Raw genomic sequence first — 25,157 nt, forward strand, 5'->3', positions numbered from 1 at the left:
AAAATGCGTAGGATTTCGGGGGTATGTGTAATGACCAAAAATGATTGTAATTAACCCTCCTAGCTAGAAATAATTTTTTTAGAACGATTTGAAATTTTTCTTTTTTGCCGAAAATTTGGGCACCTACTCGAATTTTTTTCTCGAAAGTGGGTAGGATTTCGGGGGTATGTCTATTCACCAAAAATGATTGTAATTAACCCTCCTAGCTAGAAATAATTTTTTTAGAACGATTTGAAATTTTTCTTTTTCGCTCAAAATATTTGAGCACCTACTCGAATTTTTTTCTCGAAATTGCGTAGGATTTCGGAGGTATGTCTATTCACCAAAAATGATTGTAATTGACCCCTACAACTAAAAATAATTTTTCCAGAATGATTTGAAATTTTTTAATTTAACCTTTAATTTCACTTGTGCTTTTTTAATTTAAAAAAATTCTGGCTATTTCCGCCTCTAACCGACCCGCCTATCGTCGACACAATAACAATAAAGATAACGAGAGACACGGCTTGTGAAAAAAAAAAAAACACCCCGTGTGTAAATATAAAAGTTCACCGAGTGCCCGTCATCGTATCGAGCGATAAGGCGAGGATAATATTGAAAAACGTCTTCGATCGACTCTGCAACCACTCGTCAGGGCACGAACGACCATATTTACATAATGACGAATACATGGCGACGATAGTCGTGAATTCCCCCATCTGCTTTTACTTTTATTTTATTCTATCGGTGCATAAATTCGACGATAAACCGTGACAAACACGCGCAAACGCGATCGATCGTGCAATGGCGTCGCTAATAAATTGGTATCGTTGAAAAGTGCCAACGATATCGATTGACGATTACGAAACAATGCTGATTGCACAACCTTACTACTGAGTAATTCCCATTATTTTATTGTAAATATAGAAAATTCGTTTTAGTTTCTTACGAGGATATTAAAGAATATTTGAAACTGTTCATCGATCGTTTAACGATTCGCCATTCTACTTCATACAATGACCAGACGATATCGCTTCTCGATCGTTTCATTTATAAATCTCAATGCATCTATTTATCATTTTCTAAATACGAGGATATATGTTGCTTTTAATTTATTTAATTTCGAATCTGATATGTAAAAAATAAAAATACGCGTTTAACACTAGATTTACGGAAACCGTCAATTTGACGGATGTCAGATTCCATATTAAAAATTGCAGAACGCGTAAATGTTATTTGTTAACAACTTATGTTGAATCTGATTGATGCAATGGCATGAATATATATTCTAATTAAAAGAAAAATCGTATTTTAAGGTAATCGTCAACGTGAAAGGTATCAATAAATATATGTAACACTAGGTTTACGGTTCGCGTCAATTTGACGCATTCAGATTCTAAACTTAACGTTATAGGACTCATAAATATTATTTGTTAGCAATTTATGTTGAATTGAATTGATGTAATGATATGGATGTATCCTCTAATTAAAAGAAAAATTGCCTTTTAATGCAACTGTCAACGTAGCGAATTATAATAAAAATATGCGCAACGAGTGTCCGTAAACCTAGTGTTACCTGAATTCTAATAAAAAAAGAAAATTCTCAAAGCTTAATGCAGACGATGACGCTTTATTCTTAATTGTTACGTTAAAGAGTTCAATCCTCTTCGATTTAAGAATAATCTCGAAGGTTACCATCGTTGAGTTTTGGAAAACCCTAACGTCACGCTATCAGAGAAAGACCGTTCTTCCGCGATCCAAAGCTGGAAGGTCGAAGTGCTAGGCTCTTCCGCGAGCCAATGCTAAGACCATAAACTCAGACAACGGAGAATAGCCACGTGAGACGGCCTTGGTTGCGCAACAATTCGTTCTTTTGTTATCTTTTCTTTAAATATCCGGCTACCCGGCGACACGCGCTACAGGCACGCGCAAGAATGAAACTAAACGATTTAAACATGTGAGTGAAACGTCAACCAGGGTAGATGTCCCAATAACTGCCATCTTAAGCTCGTTGCGTAACCTCGTTTAATCATTTTAGATGCGATTTAAACCAAGCAAGCGGTTTCAGAGCCTTTGACAAATGACCTATCAGTTGATAATTGTGTTATATTCATTACAGTTTTTTTTCGCTCCGATCCGATACGTATAGAGCAACAAATATATCCAACATATATTTCCTTTCTCCCCGATTGCAAAACTTGAAACTTTCTTTTCGGGAATTTTCTTTTATACTAAATTTCTCTTTTTTCGTATTAACATTTCTACATCAACGCGACTAGAAGAGGAAACTTTTACGTGTATACGGTGGACGAAATTTCTATAAACATACGTTGAAAACTTACAGCAACGTCGCAAATAGTTCGCCTTGATCTCTGATAAAGAAATCCGTTCGAGGAACAGCGAACAAGATTAACAGATCCGATGCAGGTGATTTGATTTATCGTTGATCGTTAAACGAACGAAGAGAAAAGGAAAGAAATTTTATAATCATAAAAAAAAATGTAAAAAAATGGAGTTGCGTCTTTTTTATTGCAAGGTCTGGGTCAGAGGCGAGAACTGTTCTTTTCTTCGGTGTGGCCCAGCGATAAAGATCGCAGAGTAGATCGCGTGGATAATTTATCGTCGGACAATCCCGTTCACCTGCGATTGTCGTCCCACGTCGATCGCGAGAAGCTTGTCTTCGAAAGAAAAGAGACTTGCACATTCCGCGATCAACGTACGAGCGTTTCCCAAGCGCACGTGCATGGGCCTCGGACGGACGCGTGATCGTATCGTGACTTTTCCGTGGAATGCCCGCGATCTAAAGCGCCCTTTGACCTCGTCCCACATACGCGCACGACCCAATAGCCGATGCATCGCAGCGTGCCCATCGATGGGACGCATTCGCCGAGCATGTCATCGCCGCGTCATGATTGTAAATTTGTAATCGAACCTGGCAATCGTTCAACGCATCGACGAAGGGCCGGGCACGATGGCTGCTAACGATCGAGCATCGAACTAGATCAGCCGTACGACTATATTCTCGATAAAACGTGCGTTGCAACGATTCTGCTTAAGGATCTCTTTTGGCAGCTCAACGAAGCTTATGGATCTGTTTCATGCAATGTTTCTCGGAATAATGTCTGTAAATATTAGCTAAATTAGAAGTAATATGAAGTTTGTTATTTTCTGCGATTTTTTCCAAATTTTAGGGATCAACGAGTAGACTACGCCAATGGTTCTTAATCCTTTCACCCCTACGAACCTCTTTTATGTAATGTTCCTCGGAATAATTTTCTTAAATATTAGTTAAATTAGATGTAATATGAAGTTTGTTATTTCCTGCGATTTTTTTCAATTTTAGGGATCAACGAGTTGTCTACGCCAATGGTTCTTAATCATTTCACCCTTTTATGTAATGTTCCTCGGAATAATTTTCTTAAATATTAGTTAAATTAGATGTAATATGAAGTTTGTTATTTTCTGCGATTTTTTTCCAAATTTTAGGGATCAACGAGTTGTCTACGTCAATGGTTCTTAACCTTTGCTCCCCCACAGACCCCTTTTACACAATGTTCCCCAGAATAACGTCCCTAAATATTAATTAAAATAGATAGAATATACAATTTTGTATTTCCTGCAAATCGTTTCAAATTTTAAGGATCAACGAGTCTACGCCAGTGGAAACTTCTTCTCCGCCATGAACCCCTTTTGGTACCTCAATGAAAAGCTTACGGATCCGTTTTATGCAATGTTCCCCGAAATAACATTCTTAAATATTAGTTAAATTAGATATAATATAATATTAGAGAGCTTACGAGGACCATAAAAATTCTCTAAGAGTATTTCAGTTTTGATTCTTCGGTAGAAATCGAGATGAAAATAATTATTAACCAGTCAGCTGTGTTTGACGACTATATCCGTCATACGTAAAATTTGGTTACCATTTGATATTTAAATTGTAATTTTAACGAAAGCTAAAATATATTCGTAAATTTCAATATGTTTAGAATCGTTGGAGGTCGAAACGAAATAAAACAAACAAGTGCAAGCTCTGAGAAGAGGTCGCCCACAGCTGACTGATTAAAAGAGTTTTCAACCGTTCCTCTTGCATATCAGGAACTTAATTAAGAATAATTTTTCGAAATCGAAAGATTTACATCGGTCTAATTATCGTAATGTCAAAGCATCGGAAAGATAACGTTTCGCCAACTGAATTGCACCCAATAAATCACGTCGAAGAACGTTCCGGTACAACGTGTAACGTTTAACGTTATCTCCCGTTAATTGGTGACGTTCGAGGCTAAAAGGATATCGCGATTATGTTTGTAAACGATTCGCCGCAGACGATACTGTCGTAATTTCAGCTACGCGTGAACGATCAACACTATTATTAACTGGATGCGTTCTATTTTCAGAATTCGGTGATTTCAGCGAGCGTCGACGCGTTTCGATTGGAAAATACAACCGTATTCTCGTTAGTTGCGCTACGTTCAAAAAAGTCACCACCCACGCTCTCGATTTCGTCACGATGGAACTCTTGTTCGAGGCTAGAAAAGAAACTATACTTGTTACTTTCAGCCGGTGAATTCGAGTTGATCTTTCTTTTCCCGTAAAATCGAAGATATATGAAACGAAATCCGAGTACCCTTAACACTAGAACTACCGACAATTATAGGGTGTTCGTTTGTACGAAAGGAATTGAAACGATAGATACGCGAAGAAATATACAGGGTGTTTGGTCACTCTTGGGAAAAATTTTAATGGAAGATTCTAGAGGCTAAAATAAGACGAAAATCAATTTGTTGTTTGTTTGAGACTTCGTTAAAAAGTTATTAACGTTTAAAGTTCCGCCTGTAGGACGGCAACCTACGAAAGAGAAAGATCTATCACGATTTTGGCAACATTTCCTATCTTATTTTCAATGCTTTCTTTCTGTACGACTTAGATATTATTATTATAGTTAGGACTTCAATGTTTGAAACCATATTCTAATTGTTGGAAAAAATGGTTGTATTCAGTGAGTGCAACTTCACGTAGTTGCATTTTTCCTCTTTTTTTTTTGCAAATGCAACAATGCAAAAACAGATTACAGTTGCAAACTTATTCATACAAAACCATATAATCGTCGGCTGATCGATTATACTTATCGATCTGCGTTAAAGGCACATATTAACCGAAGGACATCGAACGGTGAATGCACTTTCAAGATTTCTCATACATGTTTCAAGGTATCGTAAACGATCAAGTATTTAAACGTTTACGGTGTTATTATTTTGCATTTATTGCTTTATGCGTGCTCCTAATACGTCTCACAGTAATTAAGTAGTACTGTTAATCGGTCGATTTGATCTCGAAAAGACTATCAGGCTGCCAAACACATGTCGAGGATGGTTTGAGTTAACGGTGCGAACGTAAATACGATCGTGGTACCGAAATAACTACTAAATGATTCTAAACGTAAATATCTCGTAAAGAATTCGCTTCTCGATGCTTGTACCTCGAAATTGGGTGAAATCTGATTACGTTCGCTACGGTACGATTACGCGATTATTAGAGTTCCCTAAAACTTAACGTTTCGCTTGAAATATTGATTCACGTGGATTCGTAAACACAGAGCTACCGTTCGGAGTAAAAACTACCGCTAGAAGCGTAAAGAAATTTAATCTTGTAACAAGAGACATTCGTTCCGGGGTCACCTGGTGGTTGTTAACACGCTGAACTCTCGAGGTATCAATTACTCTGCGGTACGAGTTCGTAAAGAGAACGTTGGCTAACAAACTGAAGAACCGAATTAATATTCAGAGATTAACTCCCCGGTAAGATCAGACAGAATTTGTGAACAATGAAACAATCGTATATAATTTGATGTACAAACAATGGTGAGACGTGTTCGCACTTGCATTGAAACCGAAGGCAAAGACTTCGAGCAATTATTACAACGCAAAACAAGCCACAACGTGGAAACAAAACCTTTTTCTCGTTTTTGCATATAAAATAAATGGTCTGGTTTAATGGCAAAAATTCGTGATAAAAAATTCGCCATCCACAGGGGGCATTACAATAATGATTCGTAAAATAAACCTCAGATTCATAAGTTGACCATTCCTATCTGAATGACATTGCTTTTCTTCTCGTTTGATCTTACTAGCTTTGCTTTTCTTCGCTGTACGAAAGATGAACGTGTTAACCTCAGAGTAACGTTCATTTTAAGAATCATTACTTTAACTTTTCTTGGATGCAAACGTTGCAGAAATAAATGACTGTTTTTATTCTCATTTGATCTCGCTAGCTTTTCTTTTCTCCGCTGTACGAAAAATGAACGTGTTAATCTCAGAGTAACGTTCATTTTAAGAATCATTACTTTAACTTTTCTTGGATGCAAAGGTTGCAGAAATAAATGACTTTGCTTTTATTCTCGTTTGATCTTACTAACTTTGCTTTCCTCAGCTGTACGAAAGATGAACCCGTCAATTTCGGAGTTCATTTTACGAATCATTACTGTAGATTTTCTTGGATGCAAACTTTATGGAAATAAATGAATTTTAAGGAATTATCTTGGCATTTCACCACGTTTAACCAGTGGAGTTTCCATAGTTCTGAAACACCCTGTATCCAACGAGGACGCGACACCGACGCATCCGATTTCGAACGGCAATCAATGCCACCGCTGACGAACTTCGTGTTTTTCCACGACCTCTATTGTATCTCCTCCGTGCGAGCCGAGGAAGTAACTTGACTGCGACAATCGCGATAATATATCGCCACATACGTAACGCGAGAAGGCACGCGAAAAGCACGTGGCACCGCAAAATACCTAGTGAATGAGTACGTTCTGTGAAAGATGCATATCGATACGTTTCCGTATCTCTTATCGTTATCAGGAGAGAGGGGCGGGATTTTCTTGTTAACGTCAGGCCCTCGTCATTATGAAATAAGTACAATTCATACACAAACCGATTTTTCGTACGAAGAACGCTTCAACGTTATCTTGGAAACGTACAACTCGTTGCTTGGATAGAAAAAAAACAAACAAACAAACATCTACAGATAAGAGTATTTAATGAACGAGCACGCGATCCATTCTACGCGAGCGATTATTATTCGGAAAAGTTCCATTGGAATTGTCAATATCGACTAATCGCGAACGGAACGATTGTGCAATTCAAACATCGAACAAACGTTCTCTTATATTTTCTATTTATTCTGACCGTCGAATTTAGAACATCGAAGCATCTGAGAAGCTACTAACGTTAATTAGTTTTTAATATTGTTAACGAAAGAGTGCATTATCCGTTGACCTAGTAATTCTGCAAACAAACTTCAAATGAATTTTGTGTAACGAGATGAATACCTAATCAGCGAATTTGTAAAAAGATTCGTATGGATGGAAAGTTATTTATTTACGTAAAATTTAAAGAGCAAACGATTACGACACACGTTCGACCGATAAAAATTTATTCGTGCTCCGTGTATTCGTTATTCGTCGCCTAGTTCACTTGCTGAGCTAGCGAATATGAAATGCTAATATATTCGACGTTTGCAGACCAGGCAATTACAGTGCCCCAGTGTATTCTCTACTCGACAATTAAACCGAGGAAAAATGCTGCATAGAAGGAACGATCGGTCTCGAGCTATGGACAGTGTTGTACTGTCTTTATAGGCTTATTAGGCTGTTCTTATTCTACTTGCCGCCAGTAAGTAGAATGAGAACAGACTCACGATATTTAAAAAAAAGACTCATTACGAAAGAAAAGGTGTAGAACAAACTAAAAATTCTTGTTTCGACAAGTTATCGTCAAAGGAGGATTCGATTAAATTTAAACTTTTTGTTTCTTCGGCAAAAAACAAAAAAAAACGAATCATTATAACGTTTTATATCAATATATTCGACACAGTTTGCTTGGACAATCGTTACAGAATTCACAAAAGAGTAAATTTTCATAGTAGAATTTCTTGTTGATAGTGAAATATGGAGTTTGAAATGTAAATACATCGACAAAATTGTCGACGACCCAGGATGCGATAACTTTATACAGGGTGTTCGACCACCCCTCTAGAGTGTTCTAGAGGCCAAAACAGAACGAAAATCAAGAATACCAATTTGTTGATGGAGGCTTCGTTAAAAAGTTATTAACAATTAAATTCAAAAATTTCAAATCGTTCTGAAAAAAATATTGTTAGCTGTGGGGGTCAATTGCGATCATTTTTGGTGAATAGACATACCCTCGAAATCGTACACACTTTCGAGAAAAAAATTCGAGAGTGTGAAATTTTTCGACGAAATTAAAATATTTCAAATCGTTCTGAAAAAAATATTGTTAGCTGTGGGGGTCAATTACGATCATTTTTGGTGAATAGACATACCCTCGAAATCGTACACACTTTCGAGAAAAAAATTCGAGAATGTGTGAAATTTTTCGACGAAATTAAAATATTTCAAATCGTTCTGAAAAAAATATTGTTAGCTGTGGGGGTCAATTACGATCATTTTTGGTCATTACATATACACCCAAAATCCTGCGCATTTTCAAGAAAAAAATTCAATACGGGTGGAACTTTACACGTTAATAACTTTTTAACGAAGATTCCACCAACAATTTGGTATTCTTGATTTTCGTCTTATTTTGGCCTCTAGAATCCCTCATTAAAATTTTTCCCAGTGGTGGCCCTGTATACTCTGTATAATATTTAATAACGAAAATATCAAACGACGTAAACGGAAAGTTTATGGCTGACTGAGACGTCTGACCCAATACGATCTACAATCCCTTACGAAACTGATCTCTCGTTCTCCCAACAATATTTTCTACTTGCACGACTTCAGAATACGAACCAGTGAAATAAAGAATAATATATTAATTTTCTTTTTTCTTTCTTTAAAATTTCCACTACAATAATGTGCAATAATTTTTTTTGGCATATTACCTTCCTTCAAGATTATCAGTCTTTGTTATTTTCCATTTAGATTAAATCTGTGGACAGATAGCAAAATCTGATGTATCGCTTTAAAAATTAATAAAATTGCGTCCACAGAAGGATCAAGGCGAATATATCGATCGAACTACGATTAAGAAATCTTTTATATCGATACCAAAATAAAACTTTTTAAACGAATCTAAAAATCGGGAATGTGGGATATAATAATTAACAAATCACAAACGATATAATTAATTTGTATACTTCGTGCAATAAATTTTGCTCATCCCCGATGTCGAACACCGGTTTATCTACGAATCGACTTGTTTATTGCGTTCTGTTTTTGTTTCGTGTGCCGGTTTACGTGCATCGCGGATACGATTGTAAAATAAAAAGAAATTGAGTTTAAACTCCCCGATTCGGTTCGCGGCGATTATCTTTAGTGTCTGTTTACAAAGCACTGGTCTTTAATCTTATTCCTTGGCAAACGGAATCGCGTAGCATTCGCCGAGCCATCGCGAACGAGCAAAGAGAAACGAGTCACCCGGCAATAATTAATCCCATTTTTGCAACGAACTACGTATTTTACGAACGCGATTAGATTAGAAAGGAAATCATTTTTTTTGTTCGTCGAAATTGACCGGGGATGTCCCGCGATAGTACAATAAATTATCGATAAACATTTAACCCTCTGTAACTCCGTATGACTCTTAGGTCACATACACGTACATCTATACGTTCAAAGAGTGATTTCATCCTTTTACCAATATGTGTCATTGTGACTTTAAAGCAATACCATGAGCAACAATGTGTTCGTAAACGATTATTTAGAATTTCTCTACAGTTCGAAGTTATTTTGTCGGCGTGAAATTAATATTTGTTGTATTATAAAAACACGATAAATAAACGATAAAAACCTCGACTGGTTACACTGCCTTTTCAAACAGTTTGAAAATATTTACTGATCTTGTTTACCGACGTCATTTTCCATCGAAAACCGTATCGAATTTATTTAAAAACTTTCCATATAACATATTTTTGACAGACACTATAAACACGCAAAATTTAATTAAAATCAAGGGGGAGGGGGGAGACCCTGGATATTTCTTATCAGCGATGGCTAGGCGTGTATGAAAACTAAAGAAATGATGAAACGCTCGAAGGACGTACGAGTTGAAGGCTATAAAATAACAAGATTGACGCATTGTTAATACATTATTATGAGTAATTTACATATTATCTTTTATCCTCTCGATCGTATCTCGAAAAGAAAACTTTATTTAACGCGTGAAGACATAATCGGATGTATATCGGATAAGATTGCTATTTATGTGACAACGACAGATAAAACCTTGTTAAAAAGACACGCAAATCGATATACTAACAGAGATCGTGTCGCGCGGATAACATTTTATTTAACATTACGATTACGATTCTTGTCAAATTCCCGACAGAATCAAATCGTCGCGCGTGATAAGCAAAATAATAAATTTTCACAGCCAATGTCGCGAATCGAGAACATGTTATATTCCGAATTGTAAATCATGACAGAGATATCAGATTGTTGCAGAAGTTTCGGTAAACAAGAGACAAGGTTCCATCACTTGAAAACATTCCAATTGCGGATGGAAACATAATTGATTCGTAAAAGGGGGGAAGGAATGTTACCAAACAAACGTTTGAAATCTTGTTTACTCGAAGACGAATTCACGTTCGCGTTCTTAAATGCACAAAACGTGCAAATGTATAGTAAATATCGTAGTTGTACTCGTACTGACAAATCGTGAATGTGTAATTTGTAACTAATACTACTGTGTCATTTGTTACCCATATTTTTAAATTTAATCCAACGCAAACCCTTCAATATCTCTATTCGAACATAAATGGACTTACGCTTTCAAAATAAACGGTTTAAATATCGTTTTTCAAAGCAGTTAAACTCGGGCATGAACGTTAAGGGGTTGACGAGTCTTTTTGAAACATAATCTGAATGAATGAATCGGGGTAGAATATCGACGATCGTTTTACGAGCGTGATCTTACGAAAAATTTCGACATCGCCGACGCGCTATATAGTAACAAATTTTCCGACGACGAACAGCTCGCGATGTGTAATCGTGTACTATTTTTTCGCGAACCATAAATAAACACACGAGGATCGCAATATCGATGCTCGTCGACTATTAACACTTTCGCAGCCATGCGACCTAAAATTTACTCAAATGTATATCCAAGTACTTGTCACGGGATTCTGTTCAATTAGAATGGGAATTAAAATGAACAAATTTCTCTATAGCGTCATGCTTGTACTTGTTTATTGTTTAAAATTGAAATAAATTTAGACGTTACAAGCTCAAATAGACAAAATTTCAAATTCATGAACGTGCAAATATTAAAATTTAAAATAGACGCTAATATTTTTGTTAAACAATGATCGAACTAATGGCACGTGTATTTGCAGTTGTTTTGAATGAAACACGTGTATTTTCAAAACAAGAGAAACGAATTTTTTCAGGTTTTTTGCAATTTATATCAAAGACGTAAATGAATTTATTCGACTATCCAAACGACCATTTTGATGAACTTAAAATAAATGTACTGTTAAATAATTATTGCGATTATAAATAGGCATGATAAAGTCATCTGCCTCTCTATAAATAGAAACTGGCGTAAAATTACGTCAGCAGCAACTAGCTCTAGATTTAAAAATTGCGTAAAATTACGTCAATGGCTGTGAATGTTCTAAGATACAGTCAACAATAACTTTTAATCGAATACAATAACAGAAATTGTAATAATTACGAATTTTAGATCTGTTTAACTACTCCTTTCTCCATTGCTTTCAAGTTTTTTCAATAAAGATATTTTTCATTACCTTTCGTTACTTGTTAACGTTAAAATTATCTTGTCAGTTTTCTATTGGTATTATACAAAAGAAATTTTTGTAAAGGGAGTGGTAGAATATTGGAATATTTTCAATAATCCTGACAATATAAAAGTGACTCAATTTCGTTCGTTTCGAGAATTTTGTCTGAAAGGTGCAGTCAGTATAGAGCTAACACAATTTTCTAACATTATTGATTTACCAATCTCATTCTCGAGAGCTAGTATGCATCGTAAGAGGTTTTTAAAATCTGTAGAAAATCATATCCTCTTAGAAATGTTGTCTTAACACAGAATGGAGTAAATTTTTATTTCGATAACACCAGATAAATAACACAACTTCTCGAAAGTGTTTCCGGTGAACGCGAGCAAAGTGATTATGGCGTTCGTCGACGAAGTGGTATCAAGTAAAACAGAAATCGCGAAAATGAGAGAATCCACGAGGTTTTGTATTCCTCTTGTATCGCCTCGCTGCGTCCTCCGCGGATATTTCTATCGACTTGTTTACGCAACGGAATAAATTATGGAACAATCGAATATTCATATAGAAGAATGCCGTCGACTTCGCTGATCCCGCGAATCTTTTGTCAGGGATCTTTTCCGTAAATCTAGCGCGGATCCAGCGACGAAAGCCACGCTTAAACAAGACCCACAAAATCAAAGCAGATGCTCCGAAATCCAGTTACCACTTCGACGATCAATGCAATTCTTATCCACTAAATATCGAATAAAGAATGACACGTTTCACGAATAAATCAAAATGTAACTGTTCGATCGAATAAACATCGTAGATAAATCGATAAACATTTTTCCTATCTCTGTTGTTTATTATTATTGCTATACTACGAAGCTAAAGAGATTATCCTGGAATTTGAACAACTTGTGAATTATAATGTATACAATGATCATAGCATTACAGATAAAATCGTCGCAAATGTATTGGAGAGTTCAAGAGAATTAGATGAAATTCAAATTTTTCGATCAAAATTTTTAGAACAGATTGTTTTAATATTAATTTGATTATTTGTTAACAGCAGTACTGTCGCGAAAACTTTTAATAACGAACAGACGAATTCCTGATGATACGTGTAAAACATTAAACGTTTTTAAAATGGTTTTTGGTTTGTTCGTTTTAGATAAGCAGAACGGTGAGAAGTAGGCTCCACTGAAATAACTGTGTCTTCGACAATTTTGAAGGTACAGTTACATGCTACTTCTTTGTTTTGTTGAGTCAAAGTGACCGTTTGAAAAAGATTAATAGCACTATTATCATGAAAACACATTTAATGGGTGAAAGGACGGATTTCCTTTATATCGTAAACATGATTCAGGGACAATCTTTATAGCTCCGTGCAGCTATCGAACGCAGAGCAATTAACTGTAAAAAAGAAAGCGCGTAAGAAACATTCGCGTAGTGCAATATTACTCTATAAATTGCGTGGCACCAGACAGAGAAAAATAATAACAATGGAGTAGAGTAAAAAAATATATCTGTAAACAGATAATAGAGTTTATTACACTTATTAATATCACGACATCGATCGAAATTAAACGTAACGAAAGTATTAGGACGATATTGATATAAAAAAATATTTGAAAAAACATATCTCCCAATAACTCGACTGTTTGCATTCTTTTTTTGTTCACTTGTGTTCATAATTTCAGGAAAACAGACCCAAATTATTACACCGACCATATCTGGCAGAAGGAAATTGATAATGGACATTAAATCTTTTTCCTTTTTCACTTTGATTGAAGCTTACTTTCATCGCTAAAAACTATTTTTAATCAAACGCGGTCCAATGCAAATGATCTTGTGCAAACCAAAGTCTTCCTGTTTTCTTTAGATACTAATGGTTTCTTAACGTCACGCTGTCCACGAAGATTACAGGATAATAAACGAAGACGAATGGTTTGCATTCGCTCGCATCTAGTTTACCAACTTGAACCACTTTCGTATATTTATCAACAGAAGTTTTTCTTTCATCTGTAACCGACAAACAACGAATCTATCTTGACTGTTGTTTTCTGGGGTCGATCACTTCTTGATACATTTTTTAAACGACCTCGTTGAAGAAACTGTTTTCTTTCTTTTTATCGAATAAACAGTCTGCTTCGAGACGTTTAAACACAAAGAAACTTTGGAACATCGATTCTTCATTTATTAAGCCATCAATGGTTCCTTTTTTAAATTTCTGATTTTGTCTCGTACCATGCTAATGACAATGATATGATACTTCGACAGGAATCATATTTCAGATTGTAATTCACGATCGTAAATAAATCGTCCGAATACATTTGTCCAGCTACGTACAAATAAACTTAATTTACGAGGCAAAAAATTTGTAAGAATGTGAAGAAAACAAATATCAAGAAAAACGTCCGTGTTGTATACGTGTATACTATTTTTCTCAATATATTTTACACCGTATATTTACAATTTGAACAAGACAGCTTGGAGAAACCTATCAGTTAGTGTAACTTTGTTATCTTGATAAAAACGTCGAATAATAAATACAAGATAAACACCTATATCTATTAATCGTTTGATAAAGATACAAATTTTAATCATAGATTGATATATTTTACGATGGACAAATAAAAATGACGAATTTGGTATAATCTAATCGAAACTCACGTTCAACGCTAGATTCGCAGAACTCGTAAATATTATTGTTAACAATCCATGTTGAATTTGATGAACGTAATCAATATACATCCTAATTAACTCAATTGTTGCAAGCGTAAGGTTTATTGCGACAAATTTAATTAAACTATTACTATTTTTTCATGTTTTTACATTATGTGATACCTTTATTAATAAAAATATATCAATTTTGTTTAATTTAAAACACTATAAAATTCCTATGCAACATGGGTCTATTTTATTATCTAAAATCCTGTGCCGCAAAGAGTTAACCCTCAAAATGACGGATTTCGATAAGATACGTATAATCGATATTCGGAAATCTTAAATTCCATGTATTCGAATTGATAAAGTTTCGCGCGTAAATCTCAATTCGAGATTCTGTGACATTGACAATACTTTAAATGTCACGGCAATAATTTTGAAATCCTTTTAAGAAAATGCAATGATAACGATAGATCGATATTTTGGTACCCGGATTACCGTACTGCCAATCCCCTCCCTCGACTTGACGAAGTACTAACCTCGACTTGCGTTCCAGCTGACCGGTTACCTCGTTCCTCTTCAGCACGAACGGCAACCTGTTGCTCACCACGATCATGCTTCCGTTGGAGGAGAAGCTGCCCGGTTCTGTAGACATTTCGACGTTCTCTGATCAGCTGTTCGACGTTCCACGGAAAAAAAAGGACCACCGGCGATCGGTGGCGTCGCGCGACTCCGCGACCGTCTCTCCCTTTGTCGGTCCGTACGCTCCGCAGGCCAGCGCGGTTCAGCAACTGCTGCCTCGAAACCGTGTCGCGTGTGTCACGTGCGATCACGTGTGTGTGCGAAACCGAAGTCGACGGGGAACCGCGGAACAGAGTCGGCTGGCTAGTCTCTCTCAGCGCGAGCGTCGCGAGAAGACACCGTCGCGTCGTTCGATCTCGTTTGGTCTCAGGGTCCGCGCGCCCGTTGTTCTCCGAGTAACGAACGCGTTCTATTCGCGGGAAAACCACGGGGAATATGGCACGTTTTCGATCGGCTCCCGTTTGTCTCGTCTGGTTCGTGCGACCCGGAAGGATACGTCGAATGCAAAACGAGAGAAAATAGGGGAAAAAAGAAGTAAAAGAATCGAAAGAAAAACGGGTATGTGCACGAGAGAACGGGCGGAGAAAGAAAATAAAAGTGGAAGCGGAAGAGAGAGAAAGGTAGGCGTCTTCCGACGAACAGAAGAGAGAGAGAGAGAGTGGTTTCGATCGATCAATCAGTGTGTAAGTGTGCCGCGGTGCGTGGCCGAAGTAGCACTGAAGTAACAACGCCGCGTTCCCCTGAGTTTATTCGTGTTAGCCGTAGCGAGGAATTGGTCCAAAGTGCGCTCTCTCCGCGACCGTATCAATGACGGGGCCGCGACCTTTTGGCCACCCAGCGGTTGCTCCTCGTGCACGCCCGCCTCTCGCCACCCGCCCGTCGCGCTCTCGTCGCGGCGTAAACACACGGCCGTCCTCCTCCGTCGCTCGTCGCGTCTACGATCCGTCCGCGGCGTGTCGTCGCGTGTCGTGACAGACGATCAGGGTTATCATCTCGCCCGTTTTCTAGTAATTCCCGGATAACACGCTAATGTGACACAGCCACCGGTGCACGCTGTCAGCTGTACGCGTCATACTGTCAACACGTACGCGGCGCGTTCGCCAGATAAAACCGAGAGACACCGTCGCCAACGCGCGCGCGATCGGGTGTATTTATATTGTTGACTCTTTCGTCCTTCGCCTGGCCGTTTCGACCCCCGAGATCTTCACCCTCCCGCCACGAATCGACGACGAGCAGTCTGGCGAACCGTGACTTGTTTTTTTTTTTTCGTTCCTTCGCGACTCCGTCGGTGCGAAACGGGGGAAAGGACATCTGCTAAGTAAACACCCGATGGAAACAAAAGAGAACACCATTGTATCCATCTCCCCTCGCGCCTCCACGGCGCTCGAGCTTGGAAACGTGACAACGGTATTGACGATACGATTGTTACGAAGGTCGTTCGATAAGTCCGTAGAAAAAAATAGAAAAACAAATTATTTTAGGTAGATTTTTTTCTTATCTTTCAACATAATAAGTCTCTGCTGTCTGGGGACTTATTCATAGGGTTTCCAGATGCTTTAGTGAAACTTATATCGTGGATTTTGTCTATCATTTCGGGAGCAGTCACTTCCACCGGACGTCCCGAGCGACGTTCATCGTTTGTGGATGCACGGCCACGTTTAAACTCATTTACCCAATTGTAAATAGTTGCAAACACAGGAGCAGATGTGTTTAATCACCGCTTGAAACTCACTTCCCTCCATTTTTCTAAATAAGCAAAAGTTTCTTGCTTCAACGGACAATAAAAATGAAATCGTGTGGTGGATATAACTTGAGAATTTTACAGCTGTCTAGCTAGTCATGATGGTTATTAAAAACAAAAGTTTTCGATGCTACAAGCACCACTTGGATTTTCTAAGGACTTGTTGAACGACCCTCGTATTACTAAATTCATTTCGCGAATCAAAATGATTTTGCTTCAGGGTGGATACGCAATTAAACGATTAAATTACACCCTCGCGAGAGAAAGAGTTTAAAAGGAAGACACCAGATCGGTATTTGCAAGAACTAACCGGCGTTGCTCACCGCCACCGCCCCCGCAAAACACAATGCGATTTTAAATATCGATTATAAATCAGCGCGCGCTAAAAAAGAAGATTGACGATCAACGGCGACAAAACTCTACAGATCGTGGGATTGCTATTCCGATAACTTACATATATCGTTAATTCAAAGCGTGAGAAACGCTTGCAACAGTGTGACAAACCACCCTGTGGGGGTTGCTGACAGCGATCCTAACGGTAACACGTTGATCGCCACGTCGTCCATATATGAGTAACAGAACTGTTAAAAATAAGGGCGAATTTTAAATTAAATAGTATCCAAGGATCTAGAAACAAAAAGTTGACTTCGTAAAACATTTCACGAATTTTGGCAATCAACGTGTTAACTTGTTCAGAGCGGGTTGTATAATCCGAAGTGTAACTAACAAGAGACGGTTACTGTTTCCTTTTTATTCAAGCGGGTTAATCCAACTACATTAAGTAACATAGTAATAATTACAAGTAACTTAAATAATCAGGAATAATAATATTGAAAGACATTTGAAATAAAATTATAAAGTATATTTGTCTACATTGATGACAATAATAACGGTAATAATAATAATAATAATAATAATTTAAAAATATAGAGAAAAACACATGCAGAAACTGCCATCAAGGAAAAGAAATAATAGAACACATTGCCAGAGCATGCAAAGTGATTGTTGGAACAAAATACACGGACACAATATAATAGCAAACTCATACATTAAGAACTAACAAAAACTCGTGAATTAACAAAAACACCGCACGTACCATACTACAAATGTATACAATTCGTATATAATTAACAACTAATACCGAATACAGTACTGGCGAAGAATTTATAAGCACAGAAACGTGTTTTCACCACAATTAACAAAATATAAATATTCGTAACATAGAACCGCGATTCTACAAATCAACAATACTGTCTTAAATTTACTTATAGATGTATGGATAAATATGAAATTTGAACCTTAGATATACACAAATGGACTTAATAACATTTCATTGAATTTTAAATACATCTTTGTAAATGTACACAAACAATACGAATAATACAAACGTACAACGCAATTTCGTTATCTTTGATTTTCGTTTTATTTTAAGCCATAGAAGTTTGTACCATAAATTGCACGCTATCCTGCATACTACAAAAGAAAAATTTTTATTATACACGGCTCGAGTACCATTAATTACCACTGTTCCAAATAGTTTTAAGAATGATTACTCTAAATGACACGAAAATTGAGGAACTTAATTTATCTTATATCGTTCATGTCTCTAGAGAGTTGCCGACCCCTGATTTACGTTTTTGTTTTCCCCGTATTGCCAGATATGAAAGTTTAGTAATACGCTTAAAACAGATTGCTTCGAATCTACATATAACGTCAGACTCGAATCGCTTCGAACATTATTCGATACCAGAACTTCTTGTATGCCTTGACAAGTCTTGGTATGTCATGATTAGAGATGGCGTGAACTGCTACTTTTGTATCACTCGTGATTCGATCATGTTCATTCCCAATTAAAAAAAACTTATTATGAATAATGTTAAAAATTAAATTTATATACGTTCGGCCACCCCTGGGAAAAATTTTAATGAGGGATTCTAGAGGCTAAAATAAGACGATAATCAAGAATGCCAATTTGTTGATGGTGGCTTCGTTAAAAAATTATTAACAATTAAATTCAAAAGTTTCAAATCGTTCTGGAAAAATTATTTTCGGTTGCGGGGGTCAATTACAATCAATTTTGGTGAATACACATACCCTCAAAATCCTACCCACTTTCCAGAAAAAAATTCGCGTAGGTGCTGAAAATTTTCGGCGAAATTAAAAAATTTCAAATCGTTCTAAAAAAATTATTTCTAGTTACAGAGGTCAAGTGCAAGCATTTTTGGTCAACAGACATACCCCCGAAATTCTACTCAGTTTCGAGAAAAAAATTCCTTACCGAAAATGTAATGTCTGACCATATCATTGATATGTTTCCCTGAAATTTCATGCATATGTTTAAAACGTCATAACATTTGAACGGATTGGACGATTTTAATGTTTGAAAAAGCAAACTACGCGTATTTTGCTAGAGAATATGTAGAAATTGCAAAAATATTCGAAAAGTTGGTCCTTGACCCCGCAAAATGAGAAAAACCCCATAAAAATGGTCCAACTTTCAAACAGCCATAACTCCTACAATTGAGAATATATTTCAGTGAAACTGTTTTCTGAAGTAGAGCTCATGGGTACCTACAAAAAAGTATTAGACAACTTTTCTGTAGGGCGTCAAACAAAATTACTAAAAATGAAAAACGAATTTTTAAGAAGAATCGACAGGGGGTAGATGCCTAAATTTTTCAACAAAATTAAAAAATTTTAAATCGTTCTAAAAAAATTACTGCTATCAAGAGGAGTTAATTACGATCCTTTTTGGTCATTACACATAACCCCGAAATCCTACGCACTTTCGAAAAAAAAATTCGAGAAGATGTGAAATTTTTCGATGGAAAAAAAAAATTTCAAATCGTTTTGGAAAAATTATTTTCGGTTGCAGGGGTCAATTACAATCATTTTTGGTGAATAGACATACCCCCGAAATCTTGCGTATTTTCGAGAAAAAAATTCAATACCGGCGGAACTTTAAACGTTAATAACTTTTTAACGAAGCCTCGATCAACAAATTGGTATTCTTGATTTTCGCCTTATTTTGGCCTCTAGAATTCCCCATTAAAATTTTTCCCAGGGTTGGCCGAACACCCTGTATATGTCACTTATGTTATAACTTTATGATTATTATTACTATAAAAGCAGTTCAGCAGGGTTTGATTAAGCATATAATATGAACATAACATATAACATAATATGAAAAAATTTAGTTAAAATCATTGTTTACATATTTTAATATGCAAAGTAGGAAATATTAGATGAATCGGCGAAAGGATATTTTCAAAAGCTGAACTAATTTAAAACCATCAAAATTATCTATCTTGTTATTTCTAAATAATAACCCAGACCTAACCTAGCCTTTTTCATTGCGTAGACTACATTACTATGCAACTTAAATTTGGCGTATTTGTAATTCTTTGAAGTTTCACCGAGGGGAGTTGGCGGAACACTAACGATCACAGTTAACGTGAACCGCTACTGAAACGCCATCTTTCGGATCACGGCCGTAAATGGAGTTTAATCACGAGCGTGATCGTAATTTTGCGATCACTGTGATAAATCACTGGTAGTGATTTTGCACCCCATCTCTAGTCATGATCAGTCTTGAAATCTTGAACTATCTTGAAACGTTTAACGAGTTTGAAACACTTCAAAGCTCAAATTGCTTTTGAATACATTAACATACATGCCCTTATCGTCCACGCCATTATGTGTTTTTATTGCCTCGTCTGATTTTTATTTTGTACATTGATAAATTCTGTCCATAGAAAATCATTCAAAAACACCGAAACAATAAATATACACGCACGTGATTTACTATAAAGTTTTGAAAATTAATAAAAAAAATGAATGTTTACGTTAAATAAACATTCGCAATCCAGTAATTATACATAAAGACATGTAATAGCGTGAATTACAAAAGCAAGTTTGATAATATTTACCAAGATATTCGATATTTTATGTTAATAATATCGTATGTACAAAAGCATTTAAACTCTGAAGCGTTTAAAAGCGCCTATACGCGTTACTATTTCTCGTACGGAGAATAGATTTCCATAGAGCAAAATGATTCTTGCTATTTTCTGAGAAGTTAACTAGATTAGAGACCTACTCTCCTCCTCGACAAGCTATTTGCGCACGCCCTACGCAACTTACCTAAGTGCGTAGTATGCCGCTGATCGCATGAACGAGCAATTTCAACTTTCTGATATACTTTAATATATAGTACACAACTGAGAAAAACTATATTTCTAAAACGGTTTAAGATACAAAAAGAAAAGATTCCAAACAAATCCACCTCTTCTCTTCTATATCAACAGCTTAGTTAAGAAAGCTTGTAACTTCTCTATATAAGATACAATGATAAGTTCAGGATATTAAATTGAAAGATTTATTTCAGTCCTATAGCTATCCTAATGTCAAAGCATCAACAAAATAAAGTTGATATCTTTAGGCATAGAAGAATCATTTTGTCCTATGGTACAAAAAGTTGCAACAGTCGTTACTGCCATGGCTACTTTCCTTGTCTACAAATGTCCACTACACTTACTCGAACTTTAGTGTAACAAACAAAAATATTCAACAGTACTTTTCGACATTAACTTTCAGTCATTCTGAGCATTTGAAAGATACGTTGTAAGGTTAAAGAGTTGGTCATCAACGACTACAATGGCCAGTCAACTTGTTAAATGTTCGAAGACCGTTCAAGATTTTAATATCTACCAATACCTGCCAAGATATTCAATAACTGTTGGCATAGCACGATGTTCAAAACGATTAGAAATTTGACAGTCTTGACAATTTCAAGTTTCTTTCAAGACAGATTCGAACACTTTATCACTATTGACAACCGGTACCGTCAAACATGAAAATTCAACAACAAGTGCTGCCACAGTGAATACGTCGATAATTTTTCGACACGAGGTGATCGTTTTTGGCGTATCTCGAAATTTTCTATCTACTTTTTGCAGATCTCTAATCTCTTCCTGCTTCGTCCATGCTTAATCGTATTTGCCTTTAGTCGATCAAAGTCGAAGCGGATAGGCGATTAACGGTTACGATTACATAACAGCCCATATAATAATTGCACGCGGAGAGAAGCGCGGAATGAAGTAGAGGAGCTTTGACATTCTGACCTTGAATACAGTGCACGCTTCTGCTGGGTATCTGGGAGGACAACGAGCACCGATCGAATCGTTTCCCCGTGACGTACCTCGTCGAGATAAATATGTGAGGTTAACTTTGCCGGAATCCCATACGCTGTTTTCGGTTCCTCGAGATAAACGAGATCGCGCATGGTAGGAATATATCGTGGTTGCGTCGAACGTTTGACGAAATCGTTGTAAACAAGTGCAAATTCTATATGCTGACTCGAACATACCGTGATTTAAATAAAAGAAACGGATCGAATTTAATCGAATCGGACATTCAAGTAACGCATATACTTACGCACGCCAACATTAATTCGTCACTGTTCGACTATCGTGGCTCGGTTCACACTTCACACTACCCCCTCTCCTCGACAAATAACGCAGGGCGCAGAATCATTCTGCCGCCGAACGCACGACGGAATTACTCGAACCTTCCAAACATTTAACCTAAATGCGATGCTCCCTACTAAAACAATAAAAATATACACGTTAAACTTAAATTCTGAAAGTAACATAATAACTATTATCAGCTACAAGTATCGAGATCATACATACAAAATTTGAAATTAATTCGACGATATTTGTAGAAGTTATAAAACATTCTTTGGAAATGTGTACCAAGACAGAATCATAAAAAATAAATAATTAAAAGAACGTAGTTAACATTTTAAGTATCTATCAGAGCTTTCTGAGATATAAAAAATTATGCAAATTAATTGAAATTGATTAATGATACATTGTTTAGTTGATAGTTTTCGCAACACAGGTGTATGACACAAAGTCGCAATTACGATTCAATGTTACTGTTAAAATTATATTGATATTGCCATAAGGGATTACTTACTTCGATAATGCTGCAAAATTTAATATCTATCATACATGTAATTTCGATAAACGATTGTTCTCGAATTACACGAAGAAGTACCATGGAGATCGATAAAAAGAAGAATTTATAATTTCTGTTCTATACATTCTATTGTATTATGTATCTCTTACCGTTTAATAAACTATTTCGTTCATCTCTTATCTTGACATACTTTACATACATGTAGAACGTGCAGCAAAAGTCAGTTTTAACCGCATTAGCAATTATGTCAACACAAGCATGGGGGGAGGGGTTAGTTTCTGTCTCATTTCCTATCATTTTCTTTCACCTGTTCAATTGTCTTTTCTGATGAAAAGAGAAATTGACATAAGGTACACAAATGCCTCACCGTGCGTCTTGTAGCGACAGGAAGATGAAGCTATCGATATTTACCGAGATTTCTTCATGCAAATTACGAAACCAAGAATAACAGAAACGATAGAACGAAATCTACGAGAGACTTTTATTCTCCCAATATCCGGCTCCCGCGTCAACTAATTATGTCCACGAACGAGCCGAATGACATTTCAAATTATGTAATTAAGAAACACTTCGTGCTCGTAAAATGTAAATAAATATAATTTAATCGGCTGGACAGAAGAAGAATCGGGACTCTGCTGAAATATTGCCTCGGTGCTCCGGGTAGAGAACGGAGAAAAAAACGTTATCGTCACGTTATCATCACGTGCTGGTGTTAGCTAATAACAAGCTGGAGGATAACGAAGAAAATTGGCACGCGTCGCACACGCGGCCCATCTCCGTGAACAAGGAAAAAAAAAAAAGATTCTTTCAGACAAACGACCACGACGAGACCTAAGGCGGTGTCAAGTTACAAACAATAGCAATCGCGTCATTGTCCCGACCGTGAGGAACTGGTAAAAATCGAAAACGCGTAGCCGGAAATTGGCCACGCATCATCGTCTAATATTACTTTATTTAGAATATACATCGAGATAAATACACATTTTTCGTATACTTTATTATACTTTCGTGCACAGCGACGCTGTTACGCAACATATTTCATCGCTTCCTATTCTGCAATTACATGACGCACGACGCGTCCCTAACTGTCTACCGCTTATTCCAACTCCTTGTCAATTTATCACAAACGTTGATCGCGAGCGAAATCACGTAATTACTTCAAGTTGGGTCCGTTATTATCCATTAAGGATAGTAGTCAGTGTGCATAGGCACTACAGTGCTAGATAAAATTATAGCCCACTTAACATTTCTGTGTACAATTAGATATGTACGAGTTACAAAATTATTAACATGGGTACATATTTTGGAAAGAAAGTGTGTATTGAAATAAAGTTGATCTTCATATGCTCTCTACAGATCTAAAGAAAATTGTTAAGAATTGTAAAATCTGTAGATGATATAAGGAAATTACTGAATGTTTGTAACAATAACAACGTTTATTAAAAGACTTTTTCAACTTACTATCGTGACGCGTTATACATGTTAGTCACCAGGCAGAAGAGAGCGCCTCTTCCGTACGCCTAGTATATATTACCTCCTACAGATGGCACAACAACCTATTTGTCACTATTTGTACCTATGGCGTCGCCAACCTATGATAACTACATCATGAACATAGAGCGTTCGTAAACTAACAGAAAACAGGCTAGGGACTTACGCTTTGTCACCACAAATTTAATTACCTTGAAGTTTGCTCTACAATGCTGATCAACAACCAATAAGAAACTATAGAAAATTCCCTAAGACACAGACACCTCAAATTTGTTATCCTTTTAATTGTTTATGTATAAACATGATCTACACATCGAAATGAAAATAATGTATAATTCTTTTATAGAATGACAACACTTTGAAATGTATAATTCTTATCAAATAACGACACGTTAGGTTTATAACATGTCTCTTTCTCTCTTTATTTGTAACGTTTAACAATAAATAAAAAACTAACAATATATACATTATAAGATGCTGGTTCGTTTGAATTCGCTCCGAATTTTAATGGAGTTACATGATCGTGCACTCGATGGTTACTAATCGAGTTTCCATTAATTCCCGTCACGGCGCTATATGTACTAAACCTAATTTCACGCAATAGCGTAATAAGATTATCTAATATTCAAACACAAAGTAATATTAGAAGCATATTTATGAAATAAACCACAATGATAAGAAAAACCTTCTTCCCTTTTGTTTTAAATTATTCCAATACAACTAATAATAGTATAATTTCACTTTAAATTATCATATCCCAAGCTAAATTGTAAATGGAACTTTCTAGAAATCTTTACACACTATATACAGTGTCACTATATACATACATTTATGTAATTTAGTAAAATAATGCTATTGCATTACAAAACTTTATTGTATTTTATTAATATGTTATATTCTGAATAATTCTCCATAATAAATTACATTAAATGCTATTTGACTTTAGTAATTCTACAACTTTACACTA

General features: G+C 36.3%; 1 protein-coding gene across 4 annotated transcripts in view; it reads right to left on the reverse strand.

The window, feature by feature from the left end:
- The window catches only part of Tps1 (Trehalose-6-phosphate synthase 1), a 47,695-nt gene extending 25,651 nt beyond the window's left edge, over positions 1-22,044 (reverse strand). For 2 of the 4 annotated variants that reach the window (XR_013079451.1, XM_076762521.1), the window contains exon 1: positions 14,931-15,719. Coding sequence is in view for 3 of the 4 variants with exons in the window: in XM_076762521.1 (XP_076618636.1) it covers positions 14,931-15,046 (116 nt within the window). In the remaining variant the exon portion in view is untranslated. The other 2 variants (XM_076762541.1, XM_076762532.1) reach the window with 2 other exon arrangements.
- Between the last annotated feature and the right edge of the window lie 3,113 nt (positions 22,045-25,157).

The sequence above is a fragment of the Colletes latitarsis genome, chromosome 1 (assembly GCF_051014445.1).
Source record: "Colletes latitarsis isolate SP2378_abdomen chromosome 1, iyColLati1, whole genome shotgun sequence".
NCBI classification, from domain to species: domain Eukaryota; kingdom Metazoa; phylum Arthropoda; class Insecta; order Hymenoptera; family Colletidae; genus Colletes; species Colletes latitarsis.